This window comes from Danio rerio, chromosome 18 (genome assembly GCF_052040795.2).
Source record: "Danio rerio strain M-AB ecotype USA chromosome 18, GRCz13ab, whole genome shotgun sequence".
Lineage (NCBI taxonomy): Eukaryota > Metazoa > Chordata > Actinopteri > Cypriniformes > Danionidae > Danio > Danio rerio.
Window position 1 is genome coordinate 19,785,288 of NC_141038.1, and position 17,227 is coordinate 19,802,514.

Sequence of the window (17,227 nt, forward strand, 5' to 3'; positions counted from 1 at the left end):
TGCCATTTAGAACTGAAGAATGCCCTTTGAATTTCAATTCAATTTCCCTGTGTGAATTGAATTTGAATTGAGGTAACAATCAGGATGTCTTTTTTTTAAGCAGAAGAATTAGAGGAAGTAAATGTATATCTATTGTAAATGCCTATATATACAGTAGAAGTCAGAATTCTTAGCCCCCCCATTTATTTCTTTTTTTTTCTTTTTTTAATATTTCCAAAATGATGTTTTACATGGCAAGGCAATTTTCACAGTATGTCTTATCATATTTTTTCTTCTAGAGAAATTATTATTTATTTCGGCTAGATTAAAAGCTTTTAATTTTTAAATACCATTTTAAGGTCAAAATTATTAGCCCCTTTATGCTATGTTTTTTTCAATAATCTACAGAACAAACCATCGTTATACAATAACTTGCCTAATTACCCTAACCTGCCTAATAAACCTAGTTAAACATTTAGATGTAACTTTAAGCTGTATAAAAGTTTCTTGAAAAATATCTAGTCAAATATTATTTACTGTCATCATGGCAAAGAAAAAATAAATCAGTTATTAGAAATGAGTTAAAACTATTATGTTTAGAAATGTGTTGGAACAAATCTGCTCTCCGTTAAATAGAAATATTAATAATTCAGCAGGGCTAATAATTCTGACTTCAGCTGTAGGTGATATAAATGCCTATAACACAACCATAAGAGTAGCCTGGTTTCTATTAAAAACTACGACTTTTACAGTATGCATATCAGGTGAAATATACAGTGGTCCCTCGTTAATCGCGGGAGTTTCGTTCTAAAAATAACTCGCAATAGAAAAAATCCATGAAGTAGTCGACTTTATTTTTTACAATTACTATAGGTGTTTTAAGGATGTAAAACCCCTCACTACACGCTTTATACACTTTTTTTCAGAAAGCATTAAAATTTTTACACTTTTCTCTCTTGTTTAAATACTCTCAAATTTCAAACTTTCATAGAAAAAGAAGTCCAGGATTATAGAATGAAACCAAAGATTAAAACCTGTTGTCAGGCGCAAACATTCATGGCTGTTAGCAAAAGGTTCATAAAGCTTATTAGCTTTTGTGCGGATATTGTTGCCGTCCAGCGTAATGGTCTTTTTCCTGCTATCACTAATTCACAAAACTAAAGCAGACTCCATTTTTAAGAAAGTCACACACCGGATGTGATGCGCATATGACGGTTGGAAGTAACACATACCGGACGCGCATATTCTCATGTGATTTAAATGACACGCACGTGATTTCTCATGTGACAGCCGCCGACTTGTGACGCCAGTTTGTGTACACTGATATAAACCCATGTTTACAATTCTAAAGTGCATGGGGCTGCGTTGCACAGCGCATCTGGTTTGCCACCCCCTTTACAATGGTCTTGCTGCGGACCGTTACAACCCTTTCAAAGATTTGTTCAATTGGCAAGCTGATCACATTCTGTACTGTACAGAAGACACAGAGAAGATTGATTGACAATGGTCTAAAGCCACTCAGGAAGCAGAACACAATGCGCTGGAAAAAAAAAAAGCATGTAAAATTTCACAAAAAAATAATAATTCTGCGATACTGTGAGGCAGCGAACAGTGTATAATAAACGTAAAAGTTTCATTCATTCATTCACTTTCTTGTCAGCAAAGTCCCTTTATTAATCCGGGGTCGCCACAAACTTCCAAATGAACTTCCAAATGTAAAATATATTTTTAAAAATCTTTTTTTTAAATATAACTATATATTGTAATTGCATGTTTTAAGAATGTATCTATTTTAAACAATTCCACTTTCATTTTACCACAAATTGAAGCCTGATACTGTAGCATGAAGGTCACCAAAGACATTTACTGTTTGACCATTTACTTGAACTAACTAATGTCCAGGGATGAATATAGTTAGTCTTTGTAAACTTGCCTGAGATACTGTAGCAAACAATTGATCTTGATAGGTTTGGCAATAGGAAGTATAATAATGTATTTTTTCATATATTTCACTTTTATTCAGTATATTCCCGTTTCATATATTTATATATTTTAATTGTTTGTTTTTACAAAATATGTAATTTTACACAATTTACTTTATTTTTACCCACAAAGTGGAGCAAATTTACCATTTTCGTTTGTAGGGCCAACAATCCTCGTGAGTGACTACTGTATGTTAAATACAGTATTTTAGGACTAAAATTCTGTAAACAGTGAATTAGTGGTTAGCACTGTCACCTCACAGCAAGAAAGTTGGTGGTTTGAGTCAGCTGGGCCAGTGTTAATTTTGACAGCAAATTGTGTTTTAGTGTTAGTCTTGTTTAAAATTCCATTTTAATTTTAGTCATATTTTAGTTTTTAACTCATTTTAGTTTTAGTCTAGTTTTGCTTGTCTTAATTTTATTTAATTTTATTTACGATTTAATTGACTAAATCTACTCTAGATTTAGTTGACTAAAATATATTTGGTTTAAGTGTATTTTTTATTAAAATATTGTATACAATTACTTATACAAAATAATTAACTTTAAATGAAACAGTCTCATTAAATTATAGAATATAGCTTTTCCACTGAAGACTTAAGTAATATATCAAATTATGTGATGGAAATCAATCCACATGTAAGAACAGTAGCCTATTGAAAATGCAGGATTGTGTAATTATTTAGCAAACCCTTTATTAAACGTGGTAAATTACTAGTCTTTTTAACCAGTTGAACAGTTTCAAGGCATTCAATTTTTGAAAGGGCTTACAATAATGTCAGTGTATAGCTTTACCGTTTTAGTTGTATCACAAGACATGGTGCTGTAGCTGTAGCACTGATTAAATAAGTAATGTAATGATGTAGTATCCCGTGTTTACTGTGGATCAGTTACTTTTTTAAATGTGCGTGTGTTTCATGCATCACACACCAAGATAAATTCTGATTGGATATTTACCAAAATACATCTCTCAGTCACATTCTTGTCTCATTTATATTGGTCAACAAAAATGTCAGTTTATTTTTATTATAGTTGTCATTATCATCATCACTTTTTATTTAGTTTTTGTCAAGTTTTCTTTGTTAGAAACTTGTTTGTCACAAAAATAAAGACTGACGTCAACGAATTTAACACTGCCGTTGGTATTTCTGTGTGGAGTTTATATGTTGTCCCTGTATACAATTGGTGACCTGAATAAACTAAATTGACCTGTGTGTGTGTGTGTGTGTGTGTGTATATATATATATATATATATATATATATATATATATATATATATATATATATATATATATATATATATATATATGTTTGTATGGGTGTTTCCCAGTACTGGGTTGCAGCTGGAAGGACATCCACTGCATAAAACATATACTGGAATAGTTGTCGGTTCATTCTGCTGTGGTGATCTCTGAAATAGAGACTAAGCTGAAGGAAAATGAATGAACTCTTCTGAAATTTTCTTTCCTGTCATTTCAATATTACCATCAATCCTCCCCTCAAGACATGATCATTTCAAATCAAATTACAAGTTATAAAAATAAAGTCAGACATTAAATTTTAGAACCGAACTCAACTCTGATATAAAAACACAAGCTGTTTTAGACCATTTACAAGTGCTTCTCTGTAATCAGCATGTTCACCGCAGGAACAGCAAACTTCTGTGACGAGACGGACAGCCGAAGCTGCTGTGAGCTGGAGTGGTGAAGAGGGCTCTGAATTCCCCAAGCTGACGATGTAATAATCCAGCTAACAGGTAGAGGTTGGAGTCTGAGACAGTGTCACACTTACACACAGACGCGCGCACTCACACACCATTTCATGTTATTAAAGGTGTCACCACGCTCCCCCAGAATTAGGTTGTCAATCATAGTAGCCGTCGTCCATGGAGAGAAAAAAAGATCGAGATGAGTCCATCCTTTACCCTCCATCCTCTCTATCTTTGTCTTCCCACCGTTCGACGTCAGTCTCAATCTATCCGCCGCCTTTAGATTTCTCTCTTTAAATAGAAATAGAAACTGCACACACCCCGTCCTCTCTCCTCCTCTGCTTTCGCCTCACCTCCTCTTTTCTCTCCTTCATCCCTTTCTAACCTGCCAAAATATCACAATGCATTTTTATCCTTTTTTGTTTTACTTGCTGTGTCATTGATCAATGCAGCCGAAATGCCAGGCCTCCATCACCGCAACAGAGTGTGATAGTGGAGCTTTGCTGCGGCCCACTGGAGCTGATCTGTTTTATCTCAGCCTCTTGGGCAAAATGTCACTCCAGGAGAGAGAGGCTAAACCAACATATGTCAGCCGCCCTGTCATCCCTGGTCAGGCCACGGACGAAGGGGGAGGAGGAGGGCTGGCTTTTGACGAGCTGCTTGGTCACGGCTGAGCGCTATCTGATGGAGCCGCGGGGCAGAATCGGGGTGAATGGAGGTGCTAGTTAGAGAGTATGAGGGTGGATGGGGGCTTGTGTGGAGTCATCGTGTTTGGTGGTCCGTCTGCACATCGGGAGCTCTCTGACATTATAGTGTCGATTAAGCATGAACTGTTGGGTTGTAGGGGCAAAGAGAAGCAAAATGCAGTGATGTTTGTATGACCTTGATCAATGATCTGCTGTGGGATCTGATTGTGAAATATTCATGTTTAATGCCTTCATTACAGACTGGTGGAGACTGTATTGTGTTATTCAATTAACATCTGTTCAAATTTACACCCAAAATTATTGTTTTACCAATCATTGGATATATATCCGCTGGTTTTGAATAATTTGCATTCTTTTTTTTAGGTCTAACTTTCGATTACAATCGTCTAATATTGCCTTATTTTTTATAATTCAAAAACATTAATATTTTAATAATAATGAATTAAAAACTGAAAATAATTAACATGCAACTAAATGCAAATGCCTATTGTCATTCCACACACCACTCTATGAAGAAGATTCTTTCTTGATCTGACTATTTAAGGAAAAGTGTCAAGAAGTTTGGGGCAACTCTGTAACCAGATTAGCCTGTAATAAAGGGCTCTCACAATCTATACTATGTATATTATTGAAAGTCAGGTATACGTCTTTTGATCTTGTATTGATTGTTTAGAAACCCCTGTACAGGGGAGTTTCCTAAAAACATTGTTAGCTAACTAAGGACGCAGGTTTCGTCGTTACAAACATAGTTCATTGATTTGGTGTTTCCCAAATCTGTTGTTCCAACGAACATTCGCAAAATGCGTCGCAAACTTGTACACTTACAACTACACCTCTAGAGCTGTAGTTAGAAGCATAGTTGTTGTATTCCTGGTTGTGTTCTATTCCACGTTATTCCTCTATGCCCTATTCATTTAGAACATTCTAACAGTTAAACTTGGAGTGTTTTTTTTTTTTAAACATGAATGTTATCTCTCTTGGGTGTAATTTGCTTTCAAAATATTTTTACATTTCAGTTTCAACGATCTTCATATTGACAATTGCGTTCCCTTCGCAGTGAACTTACCAACACAGCCTTGGCTCATGACAAAAGCTATAGGTGACCTATTATTTAAAAGCTATGTCTCCAAAGTTTGTGGGAAAAAAAGAAAAGATTTATGAATATATATATATATATATATATATATATATATATATAAAAAAAAAAAATATATATATATATATATATATATATATATATATATATATATATAAATAATCATACGTACAGTAATGGTTTTAATTGATATTGATGGAAATGTTTGTTGGAAGATTTCTGCAGTTGTTTGACTGTGTCAAATTGTAAAGTAGACTTCTCAAAAAATTATTATTATTCTAATAATAATAATAATAAAAATTATTATTATTATTGCACCAAATTTTCGCCACTGAAAATGTATCGACTGAAAATGTTATACCATTTAATGAACCCTCTAGTTTTTGTGGCTTCAGTCATTGTTGGGGTACTCTTTTAAATCTGGAAGCATTAACAACTTATATCAAAATAAATATTGTTACTGTTCAATATGGAAAATAATTATCGAGTTAGCTATTTTGCCATTTTACCCAGCCCTACTATATGTTGTTCTTAGAGCTTTGGCATTAGTTCAAGTATACTTAGACTAAAGGCTAATAATGAGTTTTTCTATTTAGAACAACAGAGTATTATTGAGACCAATTTAAATGTGGTTGTACTTTTATCTCTAAACTACTATTTAAGTCATATGGTTATTACTCAAAGTTACTTATAGTTTAAGTAAATTGCTTGATTCGATAGTAATGATCATGCTATGATTAAATAGGCTTGTTTTTAATTTAATAGATCTATGGTGACCACATAAAAAATATTCTAAATCGAGTATGTAGGGTTCTGCCTTTTAGAATAATGTTTAATCGCCACTGTTTAGTGACCAAGGCTGACATGCAAGAGATTGTATACTTGCCTGGTTTAAGAATCGGAATGAATGAGTGTAATATATTGAAACTAGATTAAATAAAATAATAAAACGTTCATCTAAAATAAAAATATTACAATAATCTTTTTAATGTTTTATGATTGGAGTCAGATAAAACAAAGATAAAAATGTTTATTCTAAACCACCTTGTACTAAAATTGGAGTCAGATGTATGAGTTAAACTTATTCAACATTGTACACTGGAATCACCAAACATGCAGTGAACCTTCATCCACCAATAGACACTGTCGTTGGATTAACTAATTGGACTTTACAATAGTATTTTTTATTTAATACTGCCTGTTGACAATCATTGAGAAATATAAATGACAATATTAAAGATTGCATTAATGGAAGAACTTTCTAATGTAAAGTATATATATACGTAAAAATACAAATGAGGTATAACAAGTGACTTTCATGTGGCCTCCTTCACCTTTTTTTCTCTGTGTTTTGACATTTTTTTTTCCAGCATTCCTCCTCCATCCCAGCTTTCACTTTTCTCACTGTGGAATTATCAGCTTAAGTCGAGCCTGATGGTTAAGCCTCTCTATTACAGACAGCAAGCCCGACCTGTCTACCAATTTCAACATGCCTCTCAAACATTAACTGAACATGAGCTTATTAGAAATGTTGTTTATTATCAAATATAATCATCAGACATCAGCTGTCACCTTCCACAATAGTTTTGGATGGTTTTGACAGAGTATATATAATATTACCAACACTCTGGCTTTACCCAGACGCATGTATTGGTATCTTTTCCCCTCCATCAGCCCATCCCCAGAAGCTGCCTGTTCCCTTACAATACAGCGCAAAGCAAATAATTCAGAGCCAGATTAGAATTGAATTTCAATTTGCTGGGAAAACTCTCCAGTCTCCTTTATGTCAATACAGGGCAGGTTTCTGTTCTCTGTGAAATAGACATTCAGCCAGCCTCCCTCGTCTGGACTGCAGAGCTCAACAATACAGCGCACCCCTCTTTCCTCCTCCTCTTCTCTGCATTTTATTGGTGCGTGCAGATGTTCCTCTGTTAATGGAGTCATTCATGTTCTTCATTCTGGGGATCATGTGCTGCTTGGTGCTATTAAGGGTTCTAAGCTGTGTCTGATCCAGACTATATTGCTATCTGTAAATGAGAATTTCAATAGTCCAGTTGTAGGTCTTTGATTATTTTTCTGCTAGCTATTTTTGCAAAGTGATTATATTGACATCTATTTCCAGTCAATGTATTAACCGTGTTTACATGCAGTATGCTGTACAAGGTTATTATAGTTTTGCGTTTTTAAATACATATTTAATTTATTTTTATGCATTTTAGTTTAGTTGTGGTGGCTTGAGAAAGCCAACATACTGTCTTACTACATAAACTAATTCTTCTTCTTAGACTATTTTAAGAACGCCTCTACTCTTAGACTGTTTATAGTACAACAACCAAACTAACTCCAAACCTCCAAACTATACTGAATTAAGTTGCAATATCTTTTCCAACTGATCCAATTTACGGTTTTCCGAAAACTGTGCCGGAAAATTCGTAAAAGTCCCATTGACTTAACATTGGACCAAACTTTGTGAGCTTATAACTTTACGCCGAACTCTCATAAAGACTTAAGGTTACGCTCATTTAACTCAGATTATCAATCTGCCAATCACAGATCACCTTTCAACTTACGTATGGCACCCAAGCAACTGTCCCATAGACTTCCATTGTAAAAAACTACCAAACCATACTAACAATATACTAATCTATACTAGAAACATACAAACATAATAAACATACTAGCAACATGCTAATTCATACTAAATTCATGCTAACAACATGCTAGTTTATACTAGAAACATGTTAGCAACAAGCTAATTCATACTAGAACCATGCTAATTTATGTTAGCAACTGCCTAGCAACTTCTCAGAACGCCTAAGCATCCACCTAGCAACAACTTAGCAACTGCCTAGCAACACCTTAGCAACCTCCTAGTAACGGCTTAGCAACCGCTTAGCAACCACTCAGAACACTCTAGCAAACCTCTAACAACTCCTTAGCAACAACCTAGAACACCTTAGCAACTGCCTAGCAACACCCTACAAACACCTTAGCAACCGCCTAGCAATGCTTTAGCAACGGCCTAGCAACCACTCAAAAAACCCTAGCAACACCTTCGCAACAACCTAGCAACCGCCTAGCAACACCTAACAACAAATCAGAACAAAAAATGCAAAATACAATAACACATTGAAACTTAAATGAACAGTTCACTGGCCATATTTTCTTTACAGGTAACATTAACAAATACATATAAAAATCAGTTGACACTGTGTAAAGGCATAAGTACAATCCATTTCTCCCAATATTACAGGTATTTGTCCATTTGCAGTTTTAAAGAAGAAATCATCCTCTCCCTATTTTGACATTAGATACCGTATCCAACCATTCAGATCTTGTAGGGAATTCGATTTAGAGTTTTTTTACTGGTTGTTAGAAATATTTTAATAAAGGCTTGTCTTTTAACATTAAGTTGACTGCAATATTTCCCAGATAAATTGTTGTAAGTCCATTTCATCACCAAAAATATTTCAATTGAGCCCACTGTTAAATGGCCAACTTTACAGCAGAAACAAAGGTGTTTACAGCCTGCTACAAAAAACGATTTTGGTTAATATACAGTAGCTAATGGCTCAATTCCACTGACTGATATAGTAAGGTATGGTTCGGGTCGGTATGGGTCACCTTTATCAGGCTTGCATTTCCACCACCAAGAGTTCCCTATTGGTAGGCGTGGTGTATGACGTTTCAGTCGACATAATTTTTGCTCTAGAAAATGTCTACAGTAAAGCTGTACGGGTCGCTTGATACCATATGAGAAGCACTTCTCACAAAACAGATGCTTTATACACATAAATACTTCTGTACAAATTATAACTGCAAATCAATGGCAGAAGAAGAAGAAGAGCGTGCTGTAATATTTTTTCCCAGTGAAACGAGTGCTTGCAGGATTGGAAAATCCCACATTCAGAGAATGATTTGATTATAACTGTATGCAGCGGTGACAAAGAGAAGACAAAACAGGGGCAATCGCCATCAGTAAATATAATACTGTAAATATTATACTGTATATGTTAAACATGCTTTGTTTATTTTATTTATTTTTTATTTTGGCAGATGAAAAGATAGGACAGTGACATGTAAAGCGTCATCTACATCTTGTCTTAACAGCTGCAGGTCAGATTTTCCACAACAGAATGAATGCTTGTGATTTTTTTAAAACGATTATTTATTTTTGCTAATTATGATCATTTTATTCCAGTTAGTTTTTCAGTGGCTGTTGTTAGTTTTTTTAGATTTAGTTTTTCACTCATTCAATTATTTTTGTCCAACAGTTTTGCTCTTAGTTTTAAGTACTGTGTGTACTTATGACAGGAGATCTTACAAAAATTGGCAGCTTCCAGCGTCCTTGGGTCAGCACTTGATCTGTGCTTGAACAAAACCTAGTGCAGTGGTCACTTCACACACATCCCAGTTCACTGCCCATGAGCAAACTAGCAAAATATACTCTTAACATCCGGGCCACAAGAGCATTTTCACAGAGAGCATTTAGCATTTGAGAATGATTTTTTTATTGTTTAATGGATAAATTAAATAGTTAGACCAAATCATTTAATTTTGCAGTATAGCCCATGAGACAAAAGTTTTTTTTTTTTTTTTTGTATCCTAAATTTGGCATATGATTTAGAATGATGATGATTTTATTTATGACTTTTTTTTTTTTGCTATGTTGACTAAAATATGTGGAATGAATTTCATATCACGAATTATTAAATGTGAGATTGTGAGGATGACATTTACTGTTAGTGGGATCTGTCATGTCAGGAAGTAATCAGATAGCAGGTAGATTGTCCATTGGAACGAGTGCATAAATGCTGAAAGTTCATCATAAAATCATCACTTGGTTGATGAACATTGTAATGTGTCCAGTTAATAAGTAGTTCTAGACATAGTGCATATGCAGCTGGAAGGGCATCGCCTGTGTAAAACATATGCTGGAATAGTTGGTGGTTCATTCGGCTGTGTTGACCCCTGATAAATAAGTGACTAAGCCGAAGGGAAATTAAAGAATGAATAATAATGAATGAATAAAACAATTAAAATAAAGAAGTCAGCACTAACATGGCTATTTCTCCTCTTCTATTTTTAATCACCATCTCGCTCTCTCTCTTTCTCTCTCCCCCTCCCTCTTTGTCTCTGTCTAAGTAGAAAAAAGGTGTTCTGATGGATTAGGGGTATTTTCCTCTTTATTTTGCAGTATGTTGTGACCCTGGCTGTGTGACAGGCCTCCTATATCTCCAGTCCTGGGGGGATTTTTTTCTCCACACGGCCCACTGCTCCCAGATGAAGATGTATCACAGGTGACCCATTAACTGATGGCCACATTCTACAAATGCAAGTGTAACTCCTTAATGCTTTAGCACTGTCACCACTGAATGAGGTGTGTGTGTGTGTGTGTGTGTGTGTGTGTGTGTGTGTGTGTGTGTGTGTGTGTGTGTGTGTGTGTGTGTGTGTGTGTGTTTGTGTATGTGTGTTCCTTTCTTCTTGAGTCTGAATGTGTTTATGCAGGCTCCTAGGAGCTGAAAGAAGACGTCAATAATTCTTGCGCAGCTTACATCAAATTGCTTTATAGCTGTACACATATTCAATATGAGCAAACGCATTAGTCTATATTATGTGTCATAAAGGCAAATTATGTTATTCCATCTTTTACTCTTCATTGCAACTGGTGCAATTGTAAAGGAACCAATTAGATCAATCGCACACCAGATCAAACTATTAATTTCAGAGATTTGACTCAAAAGGTAAACCTCTTATAAACTCTAATGATCATGCCATGGGGAGCTGTCAACGTAGAATGTTAACATTTTCAGTTACTCACAATGATATCATACTATACAGCCTAAGTAGACTTAAAGGGGACCTATTATAGACCTTTTATAAAGGGTTTAAGCAACAGTGTAAAAATATAGCCGGCTTCTAATAGTAAAAATTAATTAATTCTATTTTATTGTAATCACACTTGATTAAAAAGAGGGGGAAAAGCCCAACAATTCATGAAGATTTGTTCTTCATTAGTCGGGTTGGGTATTGTTTGGGGTTATTTCGATACCGATGCTAAAACAATACTTTTAAAATGGTATTGGTGCCAAAACAATGCCTAAACCAATACTTTTGGTTTACAATCCCTACAATCCCTAAAAGCAGCAAGAACAAATACCTATCATAGCAGACAGTGTCTGTATCCATCAAAGTTGTGTAGAATTACATGTTTAAAACCGCCCTAAGTTCAAGAGTATTCACCTGCTGGAGATGTTGAAAGCAACATGAGATTTAGGATACACAAAAAAACATGATAGTCTCCATAGACTGCCTTTTTCTAAGACACTTTCGGCATTTTCAGTTTTTCACAGAGATGACGTTAGTCCTGTTGTAAATCTGCCACTATGCCACTATGCTGTAATCACACTTGATTAAAAAGAGGGGGAAAAGCCCAACAATTCATGAAGATTTGTTCCTCATTAGTCGGGTTGGGTATTGTTTGGGGTTATTTCGATACCGGTGCTAAAACAATACTTTTAAAATGGTATTGGTGCCAAAACAATGCCTAAACCAATACTTTTGAGCCAAAAAAAAGTATGGGGGATGACTCTAGAAAAATCTTTTCTTTGACAAAAAATATATTTTAATCATTTCAATTGAACAATATAATTAAAGTTTAAATGATACATTAACTCATGTTTTATATATTTGAATTTCAGAAGATTCTATGGATCATTTGTTAGCATGAATTTAAGATTTGCATTATGTAGTTAACTTTACATTAGCTAACTACTGACCTGTGGAAAGACTGTGATCCAAATCAGGGAACATGTTTTTTCTAGGGTTGGGCTTGTGACTATGTTACGTGGACATCAGTAATCTAATGATTTGCCTTGATCAGAACAAGACAATAATATGATTAAGGTGTTTGCATAAATTGCTTTTTGAATGTTCCTTACATGATCCAGTTTTACATGTTATAGCACATAATTCAATTACATCATTGCTTTTTGATTTTACCTGCAATTTGGCAGTTTCACTTTATTCAGCAAAATATTGTTATTGGTAGGGGCCCACGGAATCTGCAGACATTTTTTGCTATTTCTGCGCAGAATTTGTGCAGAATTATTTTGGGAGTGTCAGAACTAAAATATATCAAATAAAAAGTAATACCTTTTTAACTTGTATTCAATGTTTACAATGCAAATCCAATTACTTCCACTATTTCGTAAACAAAGCAAGATTCTCATATAATCGCTTATAGTAAAAATCTGCTAAAAGACAGAAAATATTACTTTACAAATTGTATTGTAAATAAGTCATATAAATATTTTCATATTAGTCAATAATATTACTGAAAATAATTTAAAAACTGAATAAATATGAATTTACACACAAGGAAATAAACAGAATCAATGATGGGCTAAAAATCTACGGAATTTTGCGCACACAGATTCCTTGTGGGCCTAGTTATTGGATAAGAATATGAAGTAAGGACTGGTGAAAGAGTGTTGTTTTAAGGGAATTTGATACCGCAGGCCAAATGGAAAGAAAAAACCTTCACATTTCATGACACGGGTGTCTGTCGTCCTTTACGATAATCAAAAATTGCTGTTTATATTATAGGCTCTTAATCAGAGTATTGTCTTAATCATATTTAAATCTGAGTACTTGTGTCCATGTAAACGTGCTGACTGAAAGTGACAGATGATGTCGCAAGCTGTCAAAGACAAGTGCATTCCTCTGCCTTTAAGTTTATTCCATGCGCCCTCACATGTTGCATTACGTTTGATGTGTTTCCACCCTTACAATGAACTTTTGTAAAGCATTTGCTTCATGTTGCTGTGTCAGAATCCTTTCTTGTAAAATATAGCCATACTTTAGGATGCTTAGTTTGAGCAAATGTGATGAATGTGATCAGGATGATGAATCTAAAAGGAGTCGTTCTCCGGATGTACTGTTATGTGCGCATTGCCTACGTCTATGTGTTCCCTAAAAGCAGCAAGAACAAATACCTATCATAGCAGACAGTGTCTGTATCCATCAAAGTTGTGTAGAATTACATGTTTAAAACCGCCCTAAGTTCAAGAGTTTTCACCTGCTGGAGATGTTGAAAGCGACATGAGATTTAGGATACACAAATAAACATGATAGTCTCCATAGACTGCCTTTTTCTAAGACACTTTCGGCATTTTCAGTTTTTCGCAGAGATGACGTTAGTCCTGTTGTAAATCTGCCACTATGCTTATGCATAGGCATTTGTAACTCCGCCCTCTTTTGAAAAGAGCACAATCTAATTTGAGTTTAAGGTGACAGTCACTAAAAGTGGCACAATTTAGATCAAAACCTAAAAGGGGCTGCTTTAAAGAGCTATAAAATGTATTTTTAGTGAATTTCGAGCTTCATAGACACATAGGGGAATTATTTTTAGATCTTCTGAAAAGGGACTTATTTGTTGCAAGTAATACTGAGCATATTATTATATTTTATGGTGGTTTTGTAGTCTTCATTTTTCAACCTTGAATGTCATAATCCCAATTGGTTTGTTATGCAGCTATCATATATGGATGTTTCTTCCTTCTCTGATTGTTATACTGTAACACTTCAAAAGGCTTAGATTTTAAGGAATATAATCACTTTTACAATACATTAATGTCACTTTTGTGTTTCTTTTGTGTTTTTTTCCTGTTAAAAAACTCACATATAATTATATTGCAGTGATGTAGTTTTATTTTTTGGTCAGCTTCAAGCTACAATTTTCACTTTTTAACGTACTTTTGCTTTGCGTATCAGTGTGTGTGTGTGTGTGTATAAAGTTAAGTATGTATGTGAAGGATAGTGTGCCGTGGTGAGCACATTACTTCTCACTAACTAAAGCAGCATGTATTGTCATTTAGTTTGGACAGGGCCTTACTGAGCTTTAGGCTGGGACACAGAGACAGCCTCGTGTTGTTGGCCTAATTAGGCTGCAGTTGGTAGTGAAAGGGAGAGGCCAGTGATTTAGGCCAGCCCTGTCCACACACTGCCCCAGTGGAGTCGTGAAGGAGCCAGCTCGTGCCACTCTCTAAAACTGACATTTAGGAGAGATATGAAGTCTAATTTGTGCCTTGTGTTGCTCCTCAAGTGTGTTCTGTACAGCCCTAGTCTACACGCCTAACACCCTCAGACTGGCACAGGAAGAACACCATGGTGATTTGGGTGCAGCAGAGGTGTGTGGGTGAAGCATTGTCTGTGCAGACGGGGAGGGACAGTTCAGTTCCTAGAAAAACTGAATTTTAAATTGATGCAAACAGTGGGTGTGGCTTGTCTTTTCTACCGTGGGCTGATTGAATGTAGTAAAGTTGGCATTTAATTCAGAAAGATGGGGAAAAGGGTTTGGCAAGAGTTATTACAACCTAACAGACTCCTCCTGCTCACCATTTCTGTTTGTTGTCAAAACTGTCAGTTGAAACAGCTTGGTTATGTATGTTAGCCACGCCCATTACCTCAAAATCCCATAATCTACTAATTTACTTGAAAACAAACAGGAAGTGTATTTTAAGATTTCGGTTAAAGATCAGAAGGGCAAACTATTTTTTTCCTAATGACATGCACAGATGAATTGTTCACCACATATCTAGCCATGTAATTTATTCATTTTCTTTTTGGCTTAGTCCCTTTAATAATATGGGGTCGTCACAAGGGAATGAACCGCCAACTTATCCAGCATATTTTTTATGCAGCGGATGCCCTTTCAGCTGCAACCCATCACTGGGAAACATCCATACACACTCATTCACACACCTACACTACGGACAATTTAGATTACCCAATTCACCTGTACCACATGTTTTTGGACTTGTGGGGGAATCCGGAGTACCCGGAGGAAACCCACGGCAACACGGCGAGAACATGCAAACCCCACACAGAAATGCAAACTGACCCAGCCGAGGCATTTAATATATCAATATTAATTTAATATAACACTTACCATACACATACGTCACAACATGTCCAATCCTACCGTGATATTGATCCCTGAACAAATGACTGAGTTTTTTTTTTTTTTTTTGCAAAACAAATATGTACTATACACCTCAACCTTAAAAATAAAACTCCTGAACAAATGATTTTTATAATTTGCCTCCTTTTAGTGATTCAGTCATATACATGATACTCTGTGTTATTTCATTTAGACCAATGGTTTAATTAGATGCAACACTTTCTGCACTGAAAAAAATGTTGGGTTCCAAGCAATCGATTTGTGTTGGGACAACATGAAGGAAAAAAGTTTTTTTAATAGTTTTCAAAAATTTAAGTGAATTGAATATAAAACAATGAGGTTATCCGCCAAAAAACCCTGTTGTTTCAGCTCATTTTAAATAAGTAGTTTGAACAAACACAAACATGTTTTAAATGTGAGTTTTTTTGTTGTTGTTTTTTTTGTTTATCATTGCTATTTATTTTTCTTAGTTTCAACGTTACAGACTTCTCTTAAAATCAAACCACTTCATTTGTTTTAGTGTGTATCCTAACACACCAGATGTAAACCAAGCACGCCAGATTTTAGGTGTAATACAAACAAACAGAAAAACAGCTGCATGGTGCAGTTCTCAGTTCAGTTCTAAAAGGAAGACCAGGGAGGAAGATATGTTATAAAATGATTTATTTGACAGTAATATTTTAGCGGAACAAAACAGATTTCTTTGGTGAAGACCCTGTCTAAGGACGAAGGCAGGGTGGTGGGGAGGATGGTGGTTGAACATCAACATCAGTATCTGTTAACAAAATTTGTAATGAATAACGAACTTGTGTGCTGGGCTTTGCTGACATATTTTGCACAAGCGTTTCACAGCTGTTCTGCTGATTTCACCTCTGAGGGTCTGTGATCTCACAAATCACCTTACCATGTCAGCACTGGACTGTATCTTTTTATCATCTACCTACACACACAGTGGCACTTGTACCCCAATCTAAAACCTTTGTCTCCATCATTCGCTACTCTTTGTTCAGTACACATGCTTTTGTCTGTTCTCATTAAAAGTGATGTCTTCACATCACGCTCTACTGTCATATTAGTAAAATATTAATGATGTGGATCTGTCTCTTGTTCTCTTGGCTGTTTTTTTTTTCACGCGATTGCAGGTCCTCTGTTGTCAGATACAGGAAACGCTGTTGTTATTGTGCGGTAAGCGTTGAGTTTGGCATCAGACCTGAAGAGAATGGTGAAGTAATGGGGTCGAATCAGAAGAAGAGAAGCAGCTTGGCCCTTTAGAAGATTCTAGCAGGTGTAAAGAGAATGTGTGGGTTTTTGTTAGGTTTGGGTGGACTCGACAGAAGAAATGCTGGCAGACGTTTAAAGAAAGAGGTGTGTTTGGAAAGTGTGGGAAGCTTTTTTAAGGGATAAAAAGCGGGAAAAAGAAAGATATTCTTGGGGAAGGAATGGAAGATGTTATTAAAGTGTAAATGTATGAACTGGATATGACAAAAAAGAAGAGGTGTCTATTTTTTTGTTTGTTTATGATTTGTGGGAGGATTTGACCCAGCGCATAATTGATATTCTAATTATTTTAGTTCACATTCACTGCATTTGTTCAACAATGTTTTAGATATAAAAAGGGGATTTTTTACCCAGCCTTAAGCACCAGGTAATTCTTAATTTTTTAACACCAAAAAAAAAAATGAATTCATAAAATTTTCGCTCGGCTTAGTCCCTTTATTTATCAGGGGTCGCCACAGCAGAATGAACTGCCAACTTATCAAAGCATATGTTTTACGCACCAGATGCCCCTTC

General features: G+C 35.3%; 1 protein-coding gene across 23 annotated transcripts in view; it reads left to right on the plus strand.

Moving 5' to 3' along the window:
- LOC147832798 (uncharacterized) overlaps positions 1–17,227 on the plus strand; it is a 273,558-nt gene that overhangs the window by 155,675 nt on the left and 100,656 nt on the right. For 7 of the 23 annotated variants that reach the window (XR_015514856.1, XR_015514854.1, XR_015514855.1 and 4 more), the window contains one exon: positions 10,670–10,806. The exons of 11 other annotated variants lie outside the window; for them this stretch is intronic. Coding sequence is in view for 2 of the 12 variants with exons in the window: in XM_087293113.1 (XP_087149239.1) it covers positions 10,670–10,776 (107 nt within the window). In the remaining 10 variants the exon portion in view is untranslated. The remainder of the gene's footprint in view (positions 1–10,669; positions 10,807–17,227) is intronic. 5 more of the 23 variants (XR_015514865.1, XR_015514864.1, XR_015514872.1 and 2 more) reach the window with 1 other exon arrangement.